This window comes from Osmerus mordax, chromosome 19, assembly GCF_038355195.1.
Source record: "Osmerus mordax isolate fOsmMor3 chromosome 19, fOsmMor3.pri, whole genome shotgun sequence".
In the NCBI taxonomy this organism is placed as follows: Eukaryota; Metazoa; Chordata; class Actinopteri; order Osmeriformes; family Osmeridae; genus Osmerus; species Osmerus mordax.
This window is the reverse complement of record NC_090068.1, coordinates 9564912-9592350: the sequence shown is the minus strand read 5'-3', so window position 1 is coordinate 9592350 and position 27439 is coordinate 9564912. Positions and strand designations below refer to the sequence as shown.

Below are 27439 nucleotides of genomic sequence, written 5' to 3'. Positions count from 1 at the left end.
ATACATTAAGAGAATGAATCGCTTTTTACATCAGAAGCAGAAATGTGCTTCTGATAAATGACTACTCTGAGAAACCTCCTACCTTCCTCAGTCAGTCAAAACACACGAATGACTCCCTCTCTAATCCATGCACTTAGAGATGGATGCCTCTCTGGACTTTTGGATTTCCATCACTCTTCTTTCTCTTCATGCCAGGGAGAAGCTGTAAACATCCTCTTATTCAACAAACTACCAGTGCGGCTTTTTTCGAGACAAGATTCAAACTGAGTTTGACTCTGAAAGTGCCCCACTGTGGACGTTCTCGTCTGGTTTCGTGAGACGGCCTCAGAACCATGTTCTGCCCAAGGCCGAAGAAAATTCCAACCATTTCCATGGCAGGTTGAAGTCAGGTTAAAGATTAATTCTTTATTGAAGCGTACAGAACATTTACTGACAAGGCTCTTTTTTTTTTTAGGGAAACTAGGATTTTATTTTCCCCAGCCGTCACTCATACTGTATTCCTCTCTCTCTCTTTCTCTCTCAATCACGCAGTCACTCTCTCTCGTTCAGTTTCTCTTTCTTTCCCTAATTACATTAATATAGATGGGGGTATGTCACGAGTTATGTACAGTGTAATGGTCTTAATGTTCTACATCATGAGGGCCTGAGAAAACAAATAAAAGGTTGCCGACAGCAGAAAAGGAAGGGGGTTGTCGAAAAAGGTTTTCACATGAAAGGGACTGATAAGAGATATGGATTACTGATAAGAGACAAAGGCTGTACGTGCAGAAACGCGCCAAGACCAGGGAGATGAGGGACTGAGATAAAACACCACACTGCGGTAGAACTCTAGCGTGATGTCAGAGAGAGAGAGAGAGAGAGAGAGAGAGAGAGAGAGAGAGAGAGAGAGAGAGAGAGAGAGAGAGAGAGAGAGAGAGAGAGAGAGAAAGAGAGAGGGGGGGGTTATCCAGGGCTCTGTCCTCTCCTTGCACCTGTGAGCAGTCGTCAAGTGTGATGTGTTCTTCAGGGACCTCTGTAGGCATCGGTTCCTCTCTATAGCTCTGATGAATATGTAATCTTCTTCATTCATCCTCTCCCTTTATTCACACAATGTCCCCTCTGACAGCCAGGAAGATACAAACACAAGTCACACAAAGGTAACGCAGGGGAGTCTAGTACGGGGGAGTCTAGTACGGGGGAGTCTAGTACGGGGGAGTCTAGTACGGGGGAGTCTAGTACGGGGGAGTCTAGTACAGGGGAGTCTAGTACAGGAGAGTCTAGTATAGGGGAGTCTAATACGGGGGAGTATACTACGGGGGAGTCTAGTACAGGGGAGTCTAGTACAGGGGAGTCTAGTACGGTGGAGTCTAGTACAGGGGAGTCTAGTACGGGGGAGTCTAGTACAGGGGAGTCTAGTACAGGGGAGTCTAGTACAGGGGAGTCTAGTACTGGGGAGTCTAGCACAGGGGAGTCTAGTACAGGGGAGTCTAGTACTGGGGAGTCTAGTACAGGGGAGTCTAGTACAGGGGAGTCTAGTACTGGGGAGTCTAGTACAGGGGAGTCTAGTACAGGGGAGTCTAGTACGGGGGAGTCTAGTACAGGGGAGTCTAGTATAGGGGAGTCTAATACGGGGGAGTCTACTACGGGGGAGTCTAGTACAGGGGAGTCTAGTACAGGGGAGTCTAGTACGGTGGAGTCTAGTACAGGGGAGTCTAGTACGGTGGAGTCTAGTACAGTAGAATACAGTGTGTCCACAACCCCACGAGACTCCAGTGAGCATGTTGTATGTAGATCAAATGTATAGACTACTATAACTATACTACTATATGCTGTAATGATTCCACATTCTAAAAGGTGCCCACTCAGTGGCTCTGGAAGATAAAAGAAAAAAACAAATCCAGCCACTAGGGGGCCCCTGATTAGAGTTATATCCCTTAACTACTACTTTTACCATAACATATATATAAAACAAATCTACACACTATCCCTACTCTTACTGAAGTGGACAGGAAGGCCTGGAACATGACATGATTGTTATCAAGTTACCTTTAATACTGCTTTATGGCACATTTTAACTGGAAAATAAACGTTCAATTCCCCTCTAAAAGGTTTTGCAACTGCCTTTTATAAATGTTATTCTGTCAGAAGCAGTTTTTCTTCTCTTTCAGTCTTCAAGGACGGGCCCTCCAGCTGATGTCACAGATAATTAATGAAACTCCAATCAGATCTCACCTCCTGAAGGTGGAGATGCCGTTGTGGACATCCTCTCCAGCAGAGGCAGCCCAGCGCCCCTGGGGGCTGGACCCACAGATGGGCTGGATATGGACCCAGTGTTTTGACTGTCAACAGTATCTGATAGACTGATAGACTGCTTCCCTTTGGAGGGGGTGGGGGTGACTACAGACACGGAGGATATTGAGAATATCTTTCACTTTTACATTTCCAAAACCTCAAATATGCCTACCGAGCATAATCATATTATAGCCAGACAGGACTGTGACTGATAACTAATAATTCACTAAAAAAACTCAAACAAAGATCAGTCAGGAAGTGTAAACACGCAGTGCCTTGACACCATTTAGTTTATAAAAATTCCTGACGTGATTACGAAACGGTTCGGACACAGCAAGCTGTCTGCTGTCTATCAGCCCCCCGCATCAAGCCCGACCACAGTTTTGGCTTTCCTCCTCCTGTTTAGAGACGGGAGCTGAAGGCGGGCGCCGTGTCAAACACGCCAGATAGTTCCAGATAGTTCCATCCACAGCTGCAAGCAGGCGGCAGGCCCGAGAAACAATGGAGTCCACTCATTTAAGCTCAGCCGCCTTGGTCACAGGGAGGAAGGAGAGAGGGAGGAAGAAGGAGAGAGAGAAAAGAAAAGAACAGAGGGGAAGAAGGAGAGAGAAAAGAGAAAAACATCCTCAAGATCTGGCTCCTTTTTCACAAGATTCTTTTTCCACCAAGCCCAGATATGTACGGTTTGAAATTCAGCACGAGCTTTAGGGGCTAGTCAAGTGCTACTGAGCACATTGCTGGACGTAACAAAGCAAGAGCCCTTGATTGAAAATCCTCCCACGTGCTCCTACAGGGTCAAATCCTACAGAGACAGAGAGAGAGAGAAAGAGGGGGTGATCGAGAGAGGGAGTGAGACAGAGAGAGGGAGTGAGAGATAAAAGGGGAGAGAGAGAGAGAGCGAGAGAGAGAAGGGAAGAGAGAAAGAGCGAGAAAAGAGAGAGAGAGAGCTAGCAGTTATCCCAGCCAGCCCTGTGAGCTCCTAATGGAAACAGGAGGTGGTGATCAGATAATATCAGGCAGAATGAGATGATATCAGAGGGCCGTGGCCCAGGGCCAAACAGAGCTCGCCTCCCACACCAGGAAATAAAGGGTCTCCGTGACAATCAAAGCCTCTGCCGCCACCAGCTAATGAGACATTAGCAACCTTAGCAGAGCTAGGTTGTGCAAAATCACTTCCATGCAAATACTGTTACCACGATTTTACTATGACATCAGTACTTCTATGGCTTCTATGTTGTAGTATGATTACAGTACATTCCCCCAACACACTGTACAGGCTACTTGAGATGATGTAGTTAAAAAGGTGCACTGTTAATCTCTAGAGGGATACTCTTAGACATCCCAACTAGCTTTTGGGAATGGAACACAGCTTACAGCCAGTCAAAGGATTCTCATCTCTCTCCCGCTTGGCAACCCTGAACTCTGAGCATATATGCCGCCTACATAAGCCATAATTTACTTCAAGGAGCCCTAAGGTTGGAAATGTAACCAAGTCGGAGAGCGCTGTTTTTTAGGGAGACTGCAACATTAAAGGGCATTGCTCTCTATTTCTGTCATATGGTTAAGATTTACAGAATTGTGTCTTTGCCGACAGCCCCCAGTTTCAAGGGTGTGTGTGTGTGTGTACGTGTATGTGTGTGTATGGATGAATGGAGCCATGTTGGCAGAGTAGTTAGCATCTAGCATTTCAGTTCCTCACCACATCCTCCTCCAACCGAGGGGACATATCTTGATGCTGTGCCCGTGTAACCTGATGCCCGCTGGTAATGGCATTTCATGCTTTCACAGAAGCCCTGGTTCAGAGGGGGAGGGATTCATTGGAGGGACAGGGGGCTGTTGGCGCGTACTGTACTGGCAGCACTGCGGAGTGGATGAGAGAGATTTGGGCAGCCAGGCAGGGGGGGAGAGAGGGGCGGAGGGTGAGAGGCGGGCGGGCAGGATAGAGGAGGGTAACAGCTGGCCTTTCATTGACAAGCTTTGAATGCTGGCAGTTAAGATTTCACTCTAAAGAGGAGGGGTGAGAGGGAGGGGTGAGAGGGAGGGGTGTGATTGAAGAAGAGAAAAAAAAACTCACAGTTCCCATTGACATTGTTCCAACAGAAATGGAGGCCAACTGGGTTTAGAAAAGGCGCTTCAGAAAAAGTCAAATATCGTCAAGGAACAGAGAGTGACATGACGGAGGGGTCTCCAGACCAGGCACTGAGACGGGAGGACATGGCTGGCGGGCACACGGTCTGGGTGGGCGGCACAACTGTAGGCTTTAGACTGGCCTCAGCCTCTACGGTGCTTGCATGGTAGAATGTTTACAGTAGCTTGGGGTCTGGACGGTCGAGTGAGCGGCAGGACCCTCACTTGTACAGGTCATCTAACGATACGGAGAGAGAGAGGGAAAGAGAGAGAGGGATAGATAGAGAGCGATAGCGAGTGCAAGGATGGCATTTCTGTCATGTGTGTCAACAGAAACCCTTCCACACACACACAGGCACACACAGTTGTGAAGGAGGGGGTGGGGGACAGTACTTGGCAGACAGCCCACTCCTACTACTCCTATGTATTTGACGTCCTGTGCTGTCGACTGCGACTGCGAAATCCAGCAAGGAGGGTAAAAAAAGATACCTATACATACTGCAGATTTTAATCGTGCTGTTTATCTCAATGTGCATGATCGCTACAACACTACTGTGAGAGGGAACAGGCTACAGGAGCCCCGGAGTATTTATTTTAACCAAACTCAGATTGAAGCCTAGGGCTGAGTGACCAGGGGACAGGAGGGCTGTTACACAGCATGTTCTACGGTGTACTGAGGGCTGTACAGAGCATGTTCTACGGTGTACTGAGGGCTGTACAGAGCATGTTCTACGGTGTACTGAGGGCTGTACACAGCATGTTCTACGGTGTACTGAGGGCTGTACACAGCATGTTCTACGGTGTACTGAGGGCTGTACAGAGCATGTTCTACGGTGTACTGAGGGCTGTACAGAGCATGTTCTACGGTGTACTGAGGGCTGTACACAGCATGTTCTACGGTGTACTGAGGGCTGTACACAGCATGTTCTACGGTGTACTGAGGGCTGTACACAGCATGTTCTACGGTGTACTGAGGGCTGTACACAGCATGTTCTACGGTGTACTGAGGGCTGTACACAGCATGTTCTACGGTGTACTGAGGGCTGTACAGAGCATGTTCTACGGTGTACTGAGGGCTGTACACAGCATGTTCTACGGTGTACTGAGGGCTGTACACAGCATGTTCTACGGTGTACTGAGGGCTGTACACAGCATGTTCTACGGTGTACTGAGGGCTGTACACAGCATGTTCTACGGTGTACTGAGGGCTGTACAGAGCATGTTCTACGGTGTACTGAGGGCTGTACAGAGCATGTTCTACGGTGTACTGAGGGCTGTACACAGCATGTTCTACGGTGTACTGAGGGCTGTACAGAGCATGTTCTACGGTGTACTGAGGGCTGTACAGAGCATGTTCTACGGTGTACTGAGGGCTGTACACAGCATGTTCTACGGTGTACTGAGGGCTGTACACAGCATGTTCTACGGTGTACTGAGGGCTGTACACAGCATGTTCTACGGTGTACTGAGGGCTGTACACAGCATGTTCTACGGTGTACTGTACGCGGGGGTCTACATATGCTGTGGGTGGATGTACAGTAGGTGACGTCCTGTCTTGATTCGGTGTTAAGCGTTCTGTGTGTCCCCACTGGGGCCCCTTAGTTACCACCCAGAGACCAGCACGGGCCCCCATGCAGTCCTGACACCCTGCGCCCCACTCCGTCCTGCAGCCCCCACAGAAGTAGGCCACCCAGCTAAGACATGAACATGCCGATTGTTGAGCTCCAGGACATTTCCCCCCCCCCCCCACCCCTCAGGCTTTGCTGTATGGGGTGTCCAGTTTTTTTCCCACACTCCTCTTCTGCAGTGAACTGGCCCCACCCCCACCCCCACCTTACCCCCGCAACGGGGCCAACGAGCAATGACCTCACCATGTATGGGCTCACCGCTCTCACAGACACACACACACTCACCGAACCACACACACACACCACCTTCGACAGCGCCACAGTGTCCCGCAACGCGGCCATGCGTCAACGCAGGGCCTCACGCAGCACTGCTGGAACGGCCTCCATCCTGAACACATTTCCCAAGCTGCTTCCCACTGACAAAGACACACAAACAACGGGCCCTGCGTGGGGGATCTGGTGTCTCATGTCAGGAGCTTCTCCAGAGGAAGCTGCTCTCCGACAGGGACGGTGTGCCGGGCCCGACCCGTGGTGCTCAGGGGACCCGTGGTGTGCTGGGGCCAACCTGTGGTGGGCTGGGGACCCGTGGTGTGACAGGGCCGACCCGTGGTGTGACAGGGCCGACCCGTGGTGTGACAGGGCCGACCCGTGGTGTGACAGGGCCGACCCGTGGTGTGCGGTTCTTCTGAGGGTCTCTCCCAGGCAGGGAGACACCTCAGTTCTCTAGCGGTTTGGCAGAGGAGAAAGCACCACTGATCAAAGGAAGCCCGAGGCAGGTTTTTAACGGAGAAACCCACTTATCAGCACTGTTTGTTTACGCTGCATCGCCATGGCAATATCAGATAACAGATCTAAAAATAAAAGGGTCAAAAGAAGAGGGCATAATACAACAGAGTAGCAGGCAGGTTCCACCGACTGAGTTTGTATGGGGGAGGAAAATAAATAAGATAAAAAAGGAAATGCCTGCTTTTATTGCCATTGGATACAATTACAGGATACAACAACACAGAGTTGGAACTGAAGGTGACTGCATAGTTTCCATTGATAAAGGATGCCAGCTTGCTGCTGTCTGCACACCTGGGGGTGGAGTCAGAGGCTTGCTCCGATAGTCTGCAGCAGGTCTGCATCTCAGACAGGCACACATCACCTCTGGGTTTACGTTAAGCCTCACTCTGGGTGTGGGTTTTAGGCCTTGGTCATGTTAGGTCTTCACATCTATCTCGGTTTCAATTCATTTGGCATTACCTTTTTTTTGTTGTCTGGTAATTATATGTATTATCACAGAAATGGTTCATTTATAAATGTTTAGCATGGAGGGAGATAGAAATGGAGGTTAAAATGGAGTGATTTCCATGAAGGGAAATACAAAGCTCTGGCATGGCCTTTAAATAGCTGTCATCTATTTACATTAGATAAGCCCTTTGGATCAGAATGAAACAATGAACAATGCAAAGTCTCCACAGTGGATATGAGAGATAAAAGACTATGGGAGAACGACTATGTAAATGATTGCGGTCCATTTGGATACAGTGTAATACGGTTAAGACAATTACTGCAGTTCACTCAAGACACTCACGTATTAGATTTGAGCATTTATTGATAACCATGACATGGAAAATAGGTTTGACTTTGGCGGAGTGGATGATCTAAGGGAAGCGCTCCCTGCCTCCTCGATGCGACACACACATACATACATACATGACATATGAGGCAGGGAGCAGTAGAGATATAATCCCCCTGATGGACAGAACATACAGACAGCATGGGGGAGAAGGGGACGGTGGAGGGCAGCAGCAGCACTGATCATGCAGCAACCGGGGTGAGTGCGTGCGTATCCGCGCGGCCTTTTAATGCCGCCTTATCGGACGTGGCCCAATGGGCTTGTGCTGGCTAACACAGGTGTGGTAATGAGCGGATGACGCGCGCTGCCCGAGTGCCCTGCCTGAACTAGCTCCGCTCATGTGAAAGAGCACAGAAACTAACTGCTACCTGTGCCACCAGAGTGTCTGTGGTCTGTTGTCTGCGACAGACGCGAGATGGACTTTCTGATCTCCGTTCTAGACACACTGGACGTGCCAACAGAAACAACCAAACCAAACATGCCACCAATGTGGTAATATCCCAGAGACAGCCCCCCTGGGGGTGGAGTTAAGAGGCCACGGGCGGGGCTAGTTCAGGGGGAGGACTGACTGAGAAGAGAGAAAATTGACAATGTCTGAATGCTAGGCCAGCTGAACGGCAGTGTACCATACCTCTGAGGACAGGGAAAACACAAACTCACTGCTTAAATTTCTTCCATGTCATCTAAACCAGGGCCTGCAATACTACACCCACTAACAAGGAGGCCGACATATGCCTCCACTGTTTACTCTGTGGGGAATTTATGGTCTGTTGTCGCTCTCTTTTTCTGGGCTGGGTTCCTTCATTCTCTTTCATTTCCCAGCAGATCACATCCCTTTGGAAAATGGTGTAAATTGCCCAACTGTGTCAATGATTACTGGGGCCTGCAGGTGAACTTTGAACTCCGGAGGCGCAGGCTCTCCCGCGGCTCCGCGACGGAGGGAGGGGCACGGAGGTCAACTGGTTTGCGATTCGCTCCATAAAGTTTCCTCAAAGGTTGGATAGGCTGAATAAGCAGGGATGCGTTAACCTTTCCCCCCTTCCTACGCACAAGGCAGCGCGCTCGCAGGAAATCCACGGAGTGCAGAGTGTGTGTATGCGAGCGCATGTGTTTGTATATGTGAGCGTGAGCAGGTGTTTGCGTCCGCACAGTCGGGGAGACTGAGCTGTTCCACCGCTTTGTGAGCACTCTCACCATTCGAAGATCAAATATGAGTAGGTGTTTATTATCCTGGGGGACTTATCAGTCTCTCCTTATCAGTAGCTCTATGTAACAGAGAGCCCCCGGCCAGATCCACTTTCACTGGCCTGAAAGCCCCATGGAAGTGACCCAAAAGGAAATCCTTATGGGGGGGGGGGGGGGGGGGGGGGGGGGGACTGGGCTGGTCCCTTTTGCAGGAAGACAGTGGAGAAACCCAACCAGAGAAGCAGCACCCCTCCTCTGCTCTACCCCCCCTTTGCCCAGGTTGGTGCTGGCAGCTCATTGTTGGAAATGGGTGTGCACACGTGCGTGTGTGTGTGTCTGTGTGTGTGTGTGTTCCTCCAACGGTGCCAGATCAAGTCATGCCAAGTGTCGTGATTGTTCTAGACCAGGGATAATCAAACCAGTGACCCTGTGTTGAATCCCAGTGTCCTGGGGCCTCAACTAGACACCAGTAAATGCAGGCTTTATCAAAGCTAACCGCTGGCTACAGCTCCATTTACCAGCAACTAACAAAGGGCTCACGCACCCAACACTGGCTACTTTATGCACGTTATATAACCACTACAAAGTTTTGTTCAACAACTCTGCCTGAAATAAAGCCCTTTATGGTTCATCACCTAAGGTTGTCATATCAACATACAGTACCGTATAACAAGATCTAAAATCTCAGATTCCATCTACCTGTTTAGTAACATTCTGATGTTACCTTGTGGATGGTCACACGCACCTACACACACACAGCCCTGTATGTCGACAAACCTATAGTCAAGCTGGGTGAGTTATTTAAAGCTACTGGGTTCCCTGTGACTGGCAGGGTGCTTCTTCTGGCTAGACACCATTGTTTCTGGTCTCCTGAGGAAGGAGGCTCAGGGGGGAGGAGGAGCTGGAGAAGGTGGAGGAGCAGGAGCGGTAGTCGGGGGGCTAGCAGTAGGAGCTGGTGGAGGAGCAATGAGCTGATCTTCATTTTGACATAGTTCACATTCACTGTGAATCATGTATTCAGGTCAGAGATGAAAGGGATAGGCACTGCCATTGTCTGCATTCTTTTTTTAGGCGTCTTGTTTTTTTTCTTTTTTCTTCCTGGCATGAAAGAGAGGGATGAAAGGGCCGGGAGGTAACAGCTCGAAAATTGTTTGTGATTTGCAGAGATAACGCTCCAATGAATGTGGAACAAGCTAGCACTGGTGAACTTCCTGTTCAGGAGAGGAAGTGGTGCTGGGAGAGGTAAGGGGTTATCTCTCTCACATCTGCAGGCTCTACTGTCACTACAGCCTGGGACCTCATACTCAGTCTGGAGGAGTTATACAAACTGTCTGTGCACACACACACACACACACACATACACACAGTTCAAAGCAAGTGATGTTTATAAAGCAATTACATAGAATCATATTCACAGGTTCATACACACAACTAGCGGCACTTTAAAGTAGGGTATGTTTACAAACCAATCATCCTTGGTTCAATATACAGCTTAATAAAAACTTACGTTTTGGGCACACAACTAAATACGCAGAAAAAAAGAACAAAAAAGGTTAGAAATACTCTAATAAAAAAATCGAAAACACTGCTTAAAGTCACAGTACAGACAACAGCAGTCAACCAGTATCAATCAGAGAGCAGAGTTGGTCTGATCTGCTGACCCCACACGGTTAATATGGAAAGGCAAATAAACCCAGGAAAGAAAAGAAGAAAGAGGCCGTTAATAACCATTTAGGCCAAGTAATGCAGGAAATATGAGGGTGGGCAAGTCCCCTGGCTCTGCTCTCTCTGCCTTTCATCCTGCTGGAAGCAATCCACCTGGGGGGGGGCTACCTGTCTGGACTGGGCTAGGAAGCTTGTTTTAGTTAAGTGGCAGAGAGATGGAGCGATTATGAATATGACGGGCAATGACAGAGAACAAGAAATAAGAGAGAGTAAGCCAACAAGAACATAATTGTGGGGGAAAGGAAGGGCAGGGGGAACGATAGAGAAAGAGGTTCTGTAGTTCCTGAACAGAACCTGGAGCGGCAGGGTTTTGGAAGGACTCCAGAAGCTTGTAGTGCAAGTCCTGGGTTGATAATGGCCCTGCATGTGTGTGTGTGTGTGTAACAGGTTTGGGATGCAGCCAAAGTACACAGTGTTTTGGTAATAGTTAACAGAGTGGGCAAACAGTTGAAGGCAGCAGCGAGGAGGGAGGTCAGGGATCTACATTAGACAGCCTTTCATCTCACCTCCTCGCTGGATCTGACACTGCAGCAGCCACACAGCCTGGTCCTTCTCCCCCCTTTCTCTTTCCCTCCTCCCCTCCTCCTTCCTCTCCTCCTCCCTCCCTCCCTCCCTCTCCTCCTACCTCCCCTCCTCCTCCTTCTCTCATCCTCCTCTCCTCCTCCTTCTCTCCTCCTCCTCTCCTCCTCCCTCATCCTTCTTCTCCTCCGCCCTCCCCTCCTCCTCCTCTGTCACATCCGTATGGAAGCAAAGCCAGCAGGTCACAGCTAAGCTTCAAAAACACCATGCTGTATCAGTGGGGACAGTGTGTTTTATTAAGAATATATGTAGTCCCTCTTCATGGAGGACTTAAGCTTCTATAACAATAAACAGTTATCCTCCCCACTCACACACACACGCAAACATGACACACGTACATGCACACACCACCACACAGCAGCAAAGGACTCCATTGTGACCAGAAAGAGATGCTTCCAACATCGAATCCATTTCTATGGACTTGCATCTGCCGATTAGCATGAACGCTATGACCAAGTGACATCACAGAGGCCGCGTCGATGTCTTTTCTGCTGTCTCTGGACACCCACTTCAGATATTCCTCAGCTGAGACGACGCAAGGTCGAAAAGAGCATTTCACAAATTAAGAATCATCACAGATGAATTACTGTCACGGCTGTGAATACGCTGAAATAGCAAAACCGTTAAATCGTCTTTGGAGAACATTCCGAGCATGTCCAAACACCCGTGTCTGTGAATGTGCGTAGAATGGAAGGAATGCGTGTCGTGAGCAAAGCCGACACTCTGAGCTCCGGTATTAATATAATAGACAGTGTTATGTCTGCCCCATTCATCATACCAACTCCTTCATCATCCTCCTCATCCTCACGCTCATCATCCACTCCTAACACAGGCCTGTCGCCAGGCCGTGTCCAATGAGGACAGCCAAGAAGCTGGCTGAGCCAGGGGACCATGAAGAGGTCAGGATGGAGATACGGGAGCATCCCTGGGCCATCGTCTATCAGTGCACGACCATGTAATATTCCATTCTGCACAGACCATCGACATCAGAGCACTGAGTAGCTCTTGACACACTGACTGTGTGTATGTGTGTATGTGTGTGTGTGGGGGGAGTGGGAATGTGTGTGTGCCTACTGTATGTGTGTGTGTGTTTGCTGTTCCTGCCCGTGTGTCTGTCCCTAACCTCCAGGCCCAGACAGTCCAAGGCCTCACAGCGAGGAGGCGTGCTGTTCCCGAGCCCCCGACAATCAGCTAGCGCTAGGCCAATCTGGGAGCAGGCAGACCAAACACAGAACACAAACACCGCCATTAGCAGCCCTGACTAGCCTTGAGAGCTAACCTCCACGACGGCTCTGTGGCCGCGCCGAGGCAGTTGAAACCTGCGGGGAGTCATGTGAAACAAAAGGAAGAGCCGCGCTCCTCGGCTCTGGGTCTTTAAATAGCGGCCCTTATCAGGCTCCTGGCCCTGGGCTGCACCGACTAGACAGACAGTCTCAAAGTGCAAGGGGAGCTGGGCGGGATAGCGGCTGAACTGGGTGACATCAGACTGGCACACCATGTGGTAGGCAGGAGGTGAGACAGAGCAGGCGAGGCTTGGAGACAGAGAGGGAGAGAGGGAGAGGGGGAGAGGGGGAGAGAAGGAAAGAGAGCGAAAGGGGTGGAGAGAGAGAAGGAGAGATATAAAAGAGGAGAAAGAGGGGCCGATAAAGAAAGAGAGAGAGATAAAGAGAGAGGGAGAGCGAAGGGGAGAGCGAAGGAGAGAAGCAGACAGAGAGTTGGCTCTGGTGCCCAGCCCGCTATAAAGCTACAAGTAGGTTGCCTCCGTCTCCGCGGTGACGGTGAGGACGCAGGGTGCTGCCTTCCTGGGAGAGGTTATCAGGTGAAAGGCCCTGAGGTCTCTTAATGGCCCTGCTCTTTACACACAGATCCTCCTTTGATCCGGTCCGCCTCCGAGCCTTCACTGCAAGCCAAGGGCGGCTGGCTTTGACATGCAGAGGGCCAGCTTTTCCCCCATGTACATATCAGGAATAGGAAGATACAGCATGCTGGAGCAAGTGTAAATAGAGAGATTACGCAACCGATACGGCGATATTCCAGCGCTTCTCTTTGCTGTCCACACGTACGGGTGTGCAGTCTGAGCTGAGAGACTCCGGCGGGCAGGCACGGCAGGGAGGCACGGCAGACGTGTCCCTTTGTCCGCGACAAAGAACCACAAGTCTGACGGCGCTCTTCACGCGGGTCTCCGGAGTGTTAGCAACATTCCTCAGCAGTTAGCGGCTGCTCGCCGTCCTCCTTGAGGCCGATGGGAAACGTGTGGGCAGTCGGCGGCGTCCGAGTTCTCCTTCCTCCCCTCGGAGCGCCTTAAGCTGCCGTCGCTCCGCATTCCTGCTCATTGCCAAGGTATTTTCTTTGGACAAGAGAGGGAGGCACTGTGAGGGACAGCTTCTAATTAGGAGCAGTCAGTCTGGAGATCAGAGCCAATTCTAACAGGCACACTGGAGACTGCCTCCAACTCCCATTGCCCTGTCTGCAGGGGGGGTGGAGAGAAAGGGGGGGGGGGCTGGTTTGTGAATGAACCAATCCCCATCCACACACACAAACACACCGGCCCAGCCTGGCTGAGCGTGGATGAGGAGGCACGGAGGGTTTTGGGCTCTGATGTTTGTGGAGCGTGACCAGGCTCCGTGGATCTGTTGTCCTGCTGCTGAGGAAGCTCGAATGGGTGGCTGGTGACGTCGTTATCATGTGACCCCCCCCCCCCCCCACAGGAAGGAAGGACCTGGGTGATGGGGACGCTGGTTAGATGGTCGCCGTGGACGACTGGCTGATAGGAATCCAGGCACTAAACATCTCTCCTGCTCGAGCACGACGGTTCTCAATAGGAACATTAGTGGCAGGGAGGGAGGGAGGGAGGGAGGGAGGGAGGGAGGGAGGGAGGGAGGGAGGGAGGGAGGGAGGGAGGGAGGGAGGGAGGGAGGGAGGGAGGGAGGGAGGGAGGGATGGAGGGAGGGAGGGAGGGAGGGAGGGAGGGTGTCTGTGCAGAGTCTGGCCTTGAGTGGATGAGTGTATAAAGTGAGGGCCGAATAGAGGATCCACAAAAAGCAGGCAGGAAACCTCCCATCATACTGTGAGTGTGTGTGTGTGTAAGAGAGATAAATAGAAACCCAGTATGTTACTGTGTGTGTGTGTGTCAGAGGTTATACGTCTAATGTCAATGCAAACTTTAATCTCCCCCCCCCCCCACCCCCAACACACACACGCACAAACACACTTACAAGCATGAACACACACACACACTAACATGTGACAGTTCCTCTCAGACCCTGAGTGCACACACACTTAGCACGTGTCCTTCAGCACCCAAGCAATCTTCTCCCCCGCGGGCAGACTAGACTCATCCATCTCCACAGATGAGAGGACACACAGACAGACGCACAAATAACGGGCCTCCAAATATCTCAACTATTACAAAAGTTCCCAAACTCTTCTTTTCCCCCCTCGATCAAGAAGCGGAATCTCGAGGGGCTGTCCGGGTGTCGACAGACAAACCGCAACCCACTGCCTTCTACAGCTCACCCGACTGACTGGGAGAGCAGAATCCGAGCCCAATGTTTCGACCGTCCTCCTCTGTTTTCCTCTGATGGCCTGTCATTCATACAGGAGAGGTGCTGAGCACTAGCGCCGGTGATGATATGATGCGTACATTCTTTCCCCGGGCCCCTTACAATGGGCCCGATCCAACGCCGGCCAACACGTGACAGCATCTCTCAGCACACACATTCACGGCTCCTCAGACGATGACACAGCACATTAAACACACTCTCTGTCGCAACACGCAAACCGCCTTTGCCTTGGAAGCCGTAGCGCTTAACTGTTATTTTTCTCCCAAATTAAATGGCATTTGTTTAAGTGTAAGCAGAGACACTGTCATGGTTACTAATCTCCCGAAGCGAGTGGTGTTTTGAGGATCGGCACCTTTTCAGGGCTTGATGTGGGGACTGGGTACGGCTGGGTTTGCTGTGGTGAAGTAACTGAGCAGCGTAGGGAGGGGAGGGTTCTGGAGACACACTGGAGGCTTTCTGTAGGATGGCAGGCAGGGAAAAGGTCAGGGGCAGGACGCGCCGTTTCTGCGGTGGCTGGATCTTAGGAGGTGACCATGTGACTTTGGAGACATAAAGCATTTTCTGTCAGCCTGGGCATCTGCTGGGATCTGGGGTTACAATATGGCTTTTGTTGTCATGGCAGCTCAAAGATCTGAGTCACTTTGATCCCGGTTAATAGAGTTTGGTAAATGATCAGAGCGTGGGTTCAAGTCCCCTTCATACACAATGTCACTCACACACACACACACAACACCCACCCCGCTCACACACACACACACACACACACAGAGGTGAAGGCTGTACTCATGTTGGCCCAGACACGGTAGACTGAATTGAGTTCCTTTGACTAAAGTGTAACTGTAGACCGTAAATATGAAGTTGGCTTTAAAGTCTATAGTCACCAAGAGAGAGACAGAGGGAGAGATTTACACAAAGCTGCCTTCACCAAGAGACTGATTGAGTGAGGGAGCGAGTTTGTCTCAACATTGAGAGCATGTGCTCTACGGTGATAACTCCTTCCCTGCGCTCTCTTGACAAACTAAGTACTTCCTGCATTTGAGTGATGCAGCCATTTTTGTCTTCAACACTGAAGCGAAAACGCTATGAATTATAATCATTCAAGGGGATTTCAAGAGAGCAGAATGACTGACAGACAGCGAGGGAGAGAATTGGAAACTCGCATGGTGGAAGGAGAGAGAGCACAGGGAGAAAAAGAATAGAGAAAAAGAGCGAGAGATAGAAAATAAAAAGGAAGGTCCTAGCTGTGATCTTACCACAGGTACAAATAGGAGACATGAGGTCATGGGTGGCCACATGGACTTCATTACTTTCTTATCAGGGAGAGGGGCTCTGAGTGGGCCAACACACACACACAGAGCCCCCGGCTAGTCGGTACAGTATGATGCAAGTCCCTACTCTTACAAATACCTCAAATTCAGGCCTAGATCCACAGGGGAAGGAAAGCCTGGCAACCACACCCTGGACAGGATCAATGGCTCTGCTCTGCACATAAGCTAGCTGCTCATCCAGATCTGCAGCCACACGCAAGCAGGGGGAACACACACACACACGCACACACGATCACCGCCTCACACGCAACATCTACACCCAGCTCAATTTTTTTTAAGGTATGCAGTCCAAACGCAAATCCATTCTCCAGGTCAGCGTGACCCAGAGTATGGATTAGGGGGGGACTGGAAAGGGACAGGTGTCTAACTTGACCTGGAGAACAGGCAGGAATTCAGAGAGGCCACTCAAGTTACCCATCTCACTTAGTGTGCTAGAATACCAGTCTTCCCAACAATTTAACCCTGTGACCTTTAGATAATTGAATTCCACTGACCCTATGCACCCAGTCTGGCTACATCAGGTAAGGACTTTTCCCTCCCTGGAATGCGTGTATTTGTGTGTGTGTGTCTCTTTAGTACTACTGAAGTGATGAGTCACACTTCACTGTAATGCATGCGTGCCCATACAATAACTCCACAGTGGGACCTGCCAACAGCCACTGCTCCTTCACAACTGTGGTCAGTGGAAAAATACTTTTCTAAGCCACAGAGAGTAGAATTAGGAGGCAACATAGCTCCATGCTTTACAATAAATGTGGAAACTAATGTATCTCTGTGTGCGTGTCACAGACAGATCTTTTCACAGTCTCTCCAGGTAAGTCTCTCTGTCTGTCTATGCCTCTCTCTGTCTCTCTCTGTCTCTCTCTGTCTCTCTCTGTCTGTCTCTGTCTGTCTCTGTCTGTCTCTGTCTGTCTCTGTCTGTCTCTGTCTGTCTGTCTCTGTCTGTCTGTCTCTCTCTCTCTCTGTCTCTCTCTCTGTATATATATATATATGCAGCAACAGTGAGAGTTGAGCAGTTCAAAACAGGTCACACGAAAACACTCTAAACTTGGCACGTACACTGTTTGTGGAGATAAAATAGCATGGGTGAGAGCAGGCCCCCATTTGCTGTGAGCTGTCTGATTGGGTGAGGTTGTTTGTGTTTCTACAGTGGTGACTACTCTGCCCCCTCGCTCTCCTCTCGCTCACCCCATCCGTGGGCCGGTTCAAGGATAAGGCCAGTAGTAATGCCTTTACCATATTGAGTGGTGTGTGTGTATGCATGTGTGCGTAGTATAGTAGTAGCCATTTCCTGAGTGACCGCTGTAACCGTGTCCGTGTACATGCATGCTTCAGTGTGTGTCAGAGGTGAAGGGGAGAATACTTTGGGGTGGGCAGTGCTGATAGTGTGTGTGTGAGTGTTCTGTAGAAGCACAGCATGGGGGGGGGGGGGGGGGGGGGGCCTGATGACTGTCTATAGGGGTTGTTTGCGTGGGAGGAGTCATGAAAAGGGGAAAAGAATGTGTTGTGTAACATGGGTCTGACAAACACAGACACATTCAGACATTCCAGACCAGTTCTAATGACTTAAAAATAAGGGTGGACAGACTTAACAGATTTGCCATGTTTCCCCCGGTCTTTTTCCCACAGTGCCCTGAGAAACACTTCAACAGCCATCCCCTGTGGACCCAAACAGGACTACCCCCCCCCCCTTCTTTCTGTGCAGCAGTCCTGATCATTTTTAGGAAACATAGGTGGGCCAAACCATTAAGCGTTGCATCCCATCCCATCCCAGACCAGGAATTGGGGTCAAAGCCAGATGTAAATGATTATCTGACTGCAAGATGTCATGGGAATATCTGTTTCAAGAATGATGCAGATAAGGAAGGCTCCGTAAGGTGGTGTAAGGGAGAGGGATATCATAAAGGGAGATAGGAGGCAGTCAGGCCAGCAGATGCTGGTTTATGACAGTGTCAGAACAGGTGGGACTGACGTCTGATGCACAGTGATACGCGGGCAGCATACTGAACACTTTTCACGGAGACCAACTTCTGAGGAAAATGGAGTTATCACATCCCAGAGAAGACTTTCTAATCCAGTTTTTTCCTCGTTTTTTTCTCCATAAAAGCTAACTAGTCGACAAAAAAGGAGATACTCATGCACTTCTAAAGAATATGGAAACTAATCATGGCAAAGTCTGTGTTCCTTTCAGGCAGCGGGAAATTCAGAGCTTAAAGCTATTTCATTCATGTCTTTATGAAACCTCATGCATGGCCTCTGGGCAGATATGCGAGTGATTCTGCTGATGTTTATGTTGAGGTCTCATATGGTGTCCATACCAGCAGGACCAACGCAGGAGAGCTCTGCATCCCAGACCCGCTCGTAGCCAACGTGGAAGGAGGGATGCACTGGAGAACCCAGACGTTCTCTCGGCGGAACCGCTGTTGTTGTTCTGACTGCCGTGTAAAAAGATGCAAGACTGCATCTTGGAGGGACGTCTAGGGGTTTTGCCAAAAGTGTGTGCTCATCCCATGAGGCAAAGCACAGTCTGACTATCCCACAAGCAGAACAATCCTCTGCCACCCTGCCAACAATCAAGACACTGCAGAGCCAGCCGGCGTGTGAGACGAGGCCTCTGGCGGGCGGCATCAACGATTTGGCTGTACTGCGGCAGAACATTTTGCACTTCATTTTGGAGCTTGTAAACCTCATGAGTCATAGGGGTGACATTTCTACGTGGAGAATGTTGCCAACTAAAATAAGGAGTCGTACAATGCAATGCTAATGTTACAATGTTCCTAGAAAGTTACACACAGAGAGGAGAAACACCCTTGTTTTAATGACCCCCCCCCTAGTCCTACTAAAGACCTCGCTTTCAACCAGAGGGCAATCTGAGAAGGACATCCAGCAGCAACATGGCCGCCGCTGGCACGGAGGAGACGAGGAGCCCTGGAGAGCCTGTTATCTTATCCAGGGGATAGGAAATCCACGGGGAGGAGGAAGAGGGAGGGCATATCGGAAGTGCAGTGTAAACAGCCTCCTTTTTTAATCATCTCGGCTCACGTTTTGAACTGCTGGGACACTTTGATGTGCTCCCTCAGCTCTCCCTCCACCCTCCCATCCCAGGCACCAGCATCCCTCTGCCCGAGAGCGCCTGGAGATAGTCGTCTCTTTGACTGTTCTAGACTCGGGGAGAGGTGGAGGCCCTCGGCCTCTTGGGATACTGAGGAGGAGAGAGAGAGAGAGAGAGAGAGAGAGAGAGAGAGAGAGAGAGAGAGAGAGAGAGAGAGAGAGAGAGAGAGAGTCTGCTAACCGTCTGCTAACAGGGGTGCAGAAGGAAACCGCCCACAGTCTAGAAGTGCCCTGCCCAATTACTCTGTACCTGATGTCTTTGTGGGATCTCACAAAGGTCAACCCGACCTTTCAGGTGTACAAAGCCCACAAGAAACAGCATGAAAAAGAGAAAGGGAATTCTTAAGGGACTAGGCGGAAAGAGAGCCTTTTAAAATCGTTTAGCTTCTTTTAATTGGGCAGAGTGCCCATTGGAGGATTAACTTCAAAAGGTGCGGCAGGCGTAACCTCCTCCTCTCAGCCTGTACAGATGGCTTTCCCCTCAAGTTCAAAGCTATCCCAGAAGCCTTTGCACTTCTCCACTGGCCATTCAGTTTGGCTTTGTTGTGGAAGTGGGAGAGTCTAAATTCCTGGCCACTTGCATTGGTCCAAATAGTACAAGCCAGTGCTGAGTAAGTGTGTGCCTTTGAGGACATGGGTATTTAACCAGAGAGATTAGAGTCTGTGATAAAATATACAGTAGAGAGTTTCATGGCAACATGCCCATGACCTGAATACATAAAAAAAAAATCTACAAACTCATAAGTTCACCAAATACAAAAGAGAGACCCTCAATAAAGATTGTTGTACGGTTGAAGTCAGAGAAACCACAATATTAGGTATGAATGAATACTACTAGTATGAATAAATACAATGAAGACATGTCTACAACAAAAACGAAAAGCTTCTGCAATCAAGTCATTGAATATGATTACAAGTCATTTTTTTCCTCTCATGCCATATCTTGTTTTTCTATCGTGAAACCGAAACACAGTCAGTCAAGTCAGTGGAACAGCTACCTGTGGCCTACATCAAACGTGGTCAGAGAGGTGTAATTACTCTGGGTTATGAAAACTGGCTGTCATGCTCCACCACGGTTGAGAGAGTCAAATTCAGAGTAGCCCGAGGAGCTGCGAGTCAGACACGCCTGACTGCTCCGAGAGGGAGAGAGAGAGACATGACTACTCTACTGTTGGATACTCAACGGCAGAGGCCTCTTCTGTGCCTGAGCTTTTCATCTCTACTCAGCCCTAAAGTGGCTCAATGTAAACAAGTAAGCCACAAAACAGTTGGATGTGGATCTAATGGATCCCCTATGGTTTTAGGATTCATCTCATTCCTGTTGGTGTGTTCTTAGTGGCCCCCGACAGACTGGAAACGAGTGACATATGAGAAGGAATGTGAGTGGTCAGAGGAAAAGACAAAGAAGAGAGTCCGTAAAAGAGAGAGATGGAAAGAGAAAGAAACAGAGAAAGAGAGGGAAACAGAGAAAGAGAGGGAAACAGAGAAAGAGAGAGAGCGAGAGAGAGAGAGAGAGAGAGAGAGAGAGAGAGAGAGAGAGAGAGAGAGAGAGAGAGAGAGCGAGCGAGAGCGAGAGAGAGCGAGCGAGCGAGAGAGAGCGCAAAAGCAACACTCCTTTCTAATCTTCATCCCCTGGAAGCCAGGAACAGAAAAAATATGGAACATAAAGAGTCTTGCACAGGCAATGATAACCTGTTAGAACAGGCCTGCACAGCAACAAAGGGCATCTGACAACACAGCGCCCCCTCTGTTCAGTGTGGGTACAGCCTGGGCTGGGGGTCTGAGGACTGTACCACCTCACATTAACACTCCAGATGGAAACCCACTGATCTACTTCAGAGGTGAATAGCCTAGGCTCTACCCTGCAAAACGTCATCCCCAATCTGAAACACGGAAGGGCAAACTATCTCTATAGAGGTGTCTGAATAGCTGGAGGAGATATAAACAGGGATGTTATCATTCATCAGAGAAGTACAGTGCCACCATCCCTTCTGATCTGGCAGAACAGTTACAAAGCACCTGGTGCACAACACTTCCCACACTCAGAGAAATGATGTCAGCCATCACTTCCACCAGAATGATCAAGGTTGTGCCCATCAGTGGCTTTTCACTATACATGAAGCACACGACTGTCAAGGCCAGATTACAATATTTATAATCTTACTAAAAGAAAAAAGTCTCAGTGTAACCCGAAAAAAAGTAAACATTCATAATGACAAACCCCAACTCACATTAAAACGCATATCAAATCTGTAAGCAAATATAGCACAAATACAGGATACGCTCTTTTACAGTGTACAATAATAACTTTCATAATACTGGAGTTTCCCCATGTAAAGACTGTGTAATTCCTTATCAATTATTGCAGACTGTGGCATCTGGTTGGCCCCCTGCACCTGGGGAGTGAGGACAGACAAGATCCTACAGTACCTCATATCTGTCATCTCTCATTCTTCAGAGACAGTAAATAAATTGACTTAACCTTAACCTTTATGTCCCAGCATTAATCCACTCGTGAATCAGAAATATGCAGACGTGCACTGAAAAGCTTGATTAAAATGGAAAGCTGACAGGATTGTATACATTATACATTCACACCATGTGTGCATGAGTTTACAAGTTCTTTACAAAAATGGATAAAGAACCGTACCAAGGACATACAAACCATACTGCATGCCTTGTTTTGTTAAGAACAGAGTGATTTGGCAAAACGTGGTAATAAGAACGATCATGGCCATAGGCATTTTGGTGACTATAGAGCCTTAAATAAGGCAGTGGGTGTGTTGCTGGCACGGGCACTCTTCTAATTCATGTTTCTTGAATCATGTTTTATTGACAGGAAGGAAAGTTAGGGTGAATGTAAACAAACTATTCTCAATAAACAGGTAGCCTATCACTTAATGGTTGCAGCGTTTCATAAACTGCTATCACCAGCAAGGTAAAGAGTGCAATATTTAGAGTACATAGTTGGAGTGGCATGCCAGTAAAATGGTTGATCTGAGACTGTTTAGGTTACCCTGGGTTTAAGATATGGTTTGTGATCATGGGTTACGGGACAGTGATCATGAAACTTTAATGGCACCTTACCTGCATCAGTTTCCCCTCCGCATAACCGGCACTTCCTCCAACAAACAGCCCCTCCAGGGTAATGGGCGTCCCGGTGTGCTCATGCTTGAGCAGTGTCACCTTGATGACAGCTCTAGGGGCCGACCGTTCAGACTCCACAGCCGCAGCCAGCTCCAGGCCAGTCTGGCCGAACACCACCTGCAGGGCCGCCATAAGCAGCCACGGCCAGACACCGGCCAGTCGCCGCTGGGGAAGGGTCATTTCCTTGGCGGTAGCGGCGGGCCCCGGCCGTACATTGTGGACTTCAAAGCTTGGCAATTAGGAACCCAATAATTCAGTAATTGATCTGATAACAAAAATCAAGGCTCACTGAATGCCATAATGTCTCATGGGTGAATCCTCTGTAAATTCCTGGTGATTTCCTATCCTGCTTTGTAAGTCTTTTCCATGTAGGCTGTTTTAAACATGACGGCTGTCATATTTGCCAACAGTAGCCTTGGCTACATTTAACGTATAGCCTACAAAATATGCGAAATGTACCAAAATAACGCTGTCAATATAGTTAAAATAAACACATCATACCATAAGTTACATTACGTTAACCGGTGTCACTATTATAAGTTGCTAAACAGTGCATGCAACGAGACGTGAACACATGAAATTGCGTAGCTTGACGTGGACATTGATTTTGCACTCACTCAAGGGCTTAGGGGTTTGCCTACTTGAAATACAACAGTAGGCTAGGCCGGTCCATTTGCAACGTGCAGGTTATAGTAAACTGTTTAGTCCAGTCGGTTCCAACACGGCTGCTTCTGCTACATCTTCAACTGATGACGTTTAGGATAATCCGCCAAAAACTTCTGCAACAACTTCAATTGGTGAACACGACTCTTTGAAAAACATGAATCACTGCAACATTACAGTCAATAGGCGAATATTCCATGTCGCATTTCAAGAGCAATAGGCGAAATCTCACGAATGACTCCAGATGCAACAAGTTGTCAAAGCACCGTCGCAATTTTCCTGCTTCGTGCGCTCAGTACCGTGAAGAGGCTACACTATATTATCATCACAACGTATCCAGAGAATTCAAAGTGCTGTTGAACTAGATTGGGTTGTATCCTAAATGTTGACATGACTTGATCCCAGTTGGAAAACAATTGACAAGCGTTTCTTCTATGGGTGCGTTGCAGCACATTTTTGCCAAGCAAATGTCACCAAAAGTTCATAATGTAGCTTTACAGAATATTTAAACATTTAACCAACTAATTTGAACAGTTGCATTAAGCCTACCTGACAGTTCAAAATCACGTGTATTTTTTGTAACCGACAAATCCACATGTCTCGCTCAGTAAAGTCGCTTGCTATCTAAACGTGTTCGCTTCTTGCCTCCCTCTAAAATAGAAATATTTCTCCGGTGTCCCACGTCTAGGTTACAACAATTCTTAATAGAAATTCTCCACCGGTTAACGATAGTGAGAAACGCAACTTTTGTCATAAGGTTACCGAAAAGTCCTTTGAAGTTGAACAAACACAGAATCACTTGTAGCCGGGTCGTTAACAAAAGTGTTGTTGATCTTCATACTAAAGTTAAAAGCGGTTAAGATAGACCATAGACTCCTACAGCAAAGTCACGAAATCTGGATCTCCGAATCTGCCTCCCCTGGGATCTCATTGACTGTCTACCTGCTGACTGCCTGTCACCGAGGGTGGAGCAGCAGAGCGACACTCGTACCAAAGGCCAATGTGGAGCTCCCTCCAGTGGACAATGCACCAGAACAAAATCTTCATGAGGCAAACATGACCCACTTTTGCGAAAAACAAAAACAAACAAACCTTACTTGTTTGATTTTTTTTATCACAATAGTTTAAAAAACATACAGGTTTTTAAAATTATGAAAATGTACTCAATGTTAAAATGTTTGCCACATACATTTGGTTTTGATTTTACACTGACAATTGCGATAAAAACTAATTAGTAATCATTGCTTTCCAATTAATTACACGTTTCTTGTATATAATGTATTCATTGATGAAAACTATACATCCAGAATTGTCTGTTACAATGCCATATGTATGCATCTATAAAGTTATAAATAAATAATAAGTTAGAACAAAGAGCTGAACTTGCCTACTATAAGATAGCAGTTTCTATAATAACAGTTTCCTGCCAAACAAACTCCATCTAAATAAAATGTTGCAACAACAAACTGTCCATATGTCTGAGAAACTCTCCTTCGTCTGAGCAGAACTGAGAACGTTAGCGAGTCAGGTCAAGATTCCTGCTTACATGCCACTTCAACCAACATGTTGAGATCTAAAATACAAAACAATAAACCATCAATGAACAGTCAAATTAGGACGGGAGAAATACTAAAGCAAACTTTACTGTAGGATAAACTAATGATAATCACTGAAGTTGTGACCTGGGTATTCGTCATGTTGGATAATAAGAAGCTGCACACAGTATGGACGACCGTTGTTGATTGCTTTACCTGGAGATTTAGTTTGCTTCCTGGTGATACTGCTGTCCTGCATGACACCGGCATCATGCAAACTGTTGGTGACCTCTATGTGTAGGAGCTCTGTTTCCTCCACCTCAGAGCTGCTGAACTCTTCCTCCTGAAGGCACCAAGAACAACAAGTTTGTTTGTTTCGTTTTGATACATTTCTTTTAAGTCTGCTATGCTGCTGTTGTGTTTTGGAAAGTATAGTCTTGTTAATACAGTATGCTTACTTTGTGATAGGCCTCCGCATGGGTTGTCTTGGATTCTAGAGTCAAAGGCTGTGTCTCCACGTCCTCTGGCTCACCTGCAGGGCCACTCACTGTTCCCTGTGGGACATTCCCTGAGACTGCAATAATGATGGGCCCGTGTGGAGTAACTGAGTTGGCCTTGATGACTACCGGCATGGAGCTGGAACTGAGTGAGGTGTCGACGTGTGAGGAGACACAGCTATGGATGGAGCTGACAGGCTGGTCTTCAGATGAGGAGGGAGGCTGGGACTGTTTCTCTGGGGTCTCCACTTTGACCATGTGTATTTTGGGGGATGCTTGCAGTTCATCAACTATCTGGAACACTCTGTCGAGGTTGACATCATTCTTCTTGGTGTCCTGGTTTTCTCCACTTTGCCAGTCCTGGTTTTGGTTGCCCGGATACAAAAAGCCCATAGGACAATTTGGCTAAAAAAAAAATACAGGTCATCAGTAATAATATCAAAACATAGCAGGCCACAAATTCAATCTTCCAAGTTTGAGGTTTACACCCATGAATTAATTAATAATAATTCGACTCCATTTTGCACCAGGAAAATATCCCATCTTTTAACTATTAAGTTATAATACAAACTCAATAGCAGTAGAACAATGTCCTCTGTTTCCTAGTGCAATCTACCTGGTAATAGCTGTAATGAGAGTATGGAGCAGGTGTCTGGTGAGCACTTGTCAGATCATGGTCCATTGGGCTTGGGGGGCAACACTGGCACACTGCTGAAGGACAAACAAATTCACCATTTAGATTCAAACAGAAAGCTAACAAATGCAGAGATAAAGTATGTTATAATAACCACCAAATATTTCTATGATGGATTACCAGGAGAGTAGAATCCAGGTCGATACTGTGGATGATGGGGGATGAAACTATTGAACTTCTGTCCAGGGTTAACAAGGCCTTGTGCACCTTGCTGAATGTGCACAGTGGCTGGGTTTGACTGCAAACCACAGGATGTGTCTGTAGGAAAACGGTGGATGACAGATATTGGGATTCCCTTGTCAGTGTAGAAGGTTGTAGGAGTTGGAGCATCACCATGGCCCATGATCCAGCCACGTGGGGGGACTGGGGTTCTGTTGTACTCCTTCATGGGCTGAGATCTGCTTGGATGATATGGGTGAGGAGGTGCACGCTGGGCCTGTCCAACAAATGCAGAGCCTGAGGAAACATTGAGATAAGGCGGAATTGTTGTCAAAAACTTTCTTAAATAGGATGAAACATGAACATCCCAGACCTGATTGCCAATGTAGATGTACCTCTTTTCACCACTTTGAGTCTGTCTTCAACATCACCATTTGCCACGAGTCGTCGAAAGCGATTTGGCGGCCGACAGTTCACCTCAAGGCCAGCTTCCATTTTTGCTTTGTTACTACTTGTAAGTCGCTTCAGATTCACAAGCAGTTCAGGATGGCATTGCTTGAAGTTTTGGTTGTGGAAGTGATGTTGGATTCCCTCTGTTGAAGAATTGCCATCACTCTGCTTCTCCCCTGATCCAATCACCTTTCTAAACCCATAAAGATTCAGTTGGCGGATGAAGCTTGTGAAGTTGGTCGTTTTGAAAAGATCCAGAGTTTCAAATGTGTTCTTCTGGGGGGACAGCAGCTCAGCTTCAAACTGCTGTTGGTTAATTATCACACCTTCACCGCTGGGATCCCAACGAATGGAAGAGTTCTGGGGGTTGTTCACAAGACGCCACAGTTTTGCGGGGAAGTTGTTGGGATTTATCGGTATAGTAAGGAGTGCCTCTTCCAGGTCCATATTTTCACCTGGGAAGAGGGACGGATTCGTTACTCTAACCAAGTATATTCTTGTCTATCATTATTGGATTGCTAGTTCTATTGTTAAAAATAAATCAGATGAGGACGTTCCTCGCCAACGGGTGAGGGCAGACGAGCCAACCGTTTTTAGACCTATACAGAGGTTGACTCTAGCTCCGTCAACCTTAGTTTAGGTCTAAAAAGCTAGCAGCTTTTTAGCAGTACAAACTAGCTTGCTAGCTGTACTGTAGGCTAGCTATTGGGTACTGTACTGTAACTGTTCACTTTGTGATCAAATGGCTGGCTAGCTAGCCTATCCTACTAATCTGAACCATTTGTTTAACCTTAATTAAAATTATTTCTAAACATTCAACAAAATAACTTCCGGAAAATTGAAAACCTTGTTTTTTACTGCGTCTCTTTCTTCGTCTTAGAACCGTTGGAAGTATTCCCGAACCGTTGGAGCGCGTTCCCACATAATCAATGAGTTCAAATTCCAGAAAAAACTTCATTCTCGAGCTTGTTGATGAACATATTTTTTTTCTCGAGCTGTAGAGAAGTCGACTCACTCGTCTGGATTTAGCCTTTCTACAAAATTCCAACAAGGGATTCAAGAAGTAATAGAACAACTTGCTGTGGAAGACAGTGACCTTAAAAAGCTAAATGAGATGCACAGGTTAAAGAATTAGAACGTTCATCATCAAAACGGC

General features: G+C 48.0%; 2 protein-coding genes across 2 annotated transcripts in view; both read right to left on the bottom strand.

Moving 5' to 3' along the window:
* The window catches only part of LOC136963188 (E3 ubiquitin-protein ligase RNF43), a 64834-nt gene extending 41341 nt beyond the window's left edge, over positions 1-23493 (bottom strand). Inside the window, exon 1 of the mRNA XM_067257230.1 lies at positions 22226-23493. Within this exon, the coding sequence (XP_067113331.1) occupies positions 22226-22465 (240 nt within the window). The 5' untranslated portion in view covers positions 22466-23493. The remainder of the gene's footprint in view (positions 1-22225) is intronic.
* A 984-nt stretch (positions 23494-24477) lies between these two features.
* On the bottom strand, positions 24478-26730 carry hsf5 (heat shock transcription factor family member 5). Its single transcript, XM_067257718.1, has 6 exons — positions 26229-26730; positions 25795-26130; positions 25597-25691; positions 24942-25385; positions 24700-24826; positions 24478-24521 (listed from the first exon to the last, which is right to left on the bottom strand). The coding sequence occupies exons 1-6, from the start codon at positions 26728-26730 to the stop codon at positions 24478-24480; spliced, it is 1548 nt and encodes a 515-aa protein (XP_067113819.1).
* Between the last annotated feature and the right edge of the window lie 709 nt (positions 26731-27439).

Excerpts from the sequence above, each read along its gene's own strand:
- hsf5 (XM_067257718.1), bottom strand. The coding sequence starts at position 26,730 with ATGGACCTGGAAGAGGCACTCCTTACTATACCGATAAATCCCAACAAC. Across the intron at positions 25,386-25,596 it reads CTCATTACAGCTATTACCAG|CCAAATTGTCCTATGGGCTT; the intron begins GTAGATTGCACT and ends TTTTTTTTTTAG. Across the intron at positions 24,827-24,941 it reads ATGCGGAGGCCTATCACAAA|GAGGAAGAGTTCAGCAGCTC; the intron begins GTAAGCATACTG and ends TGGTGCCTTCAG.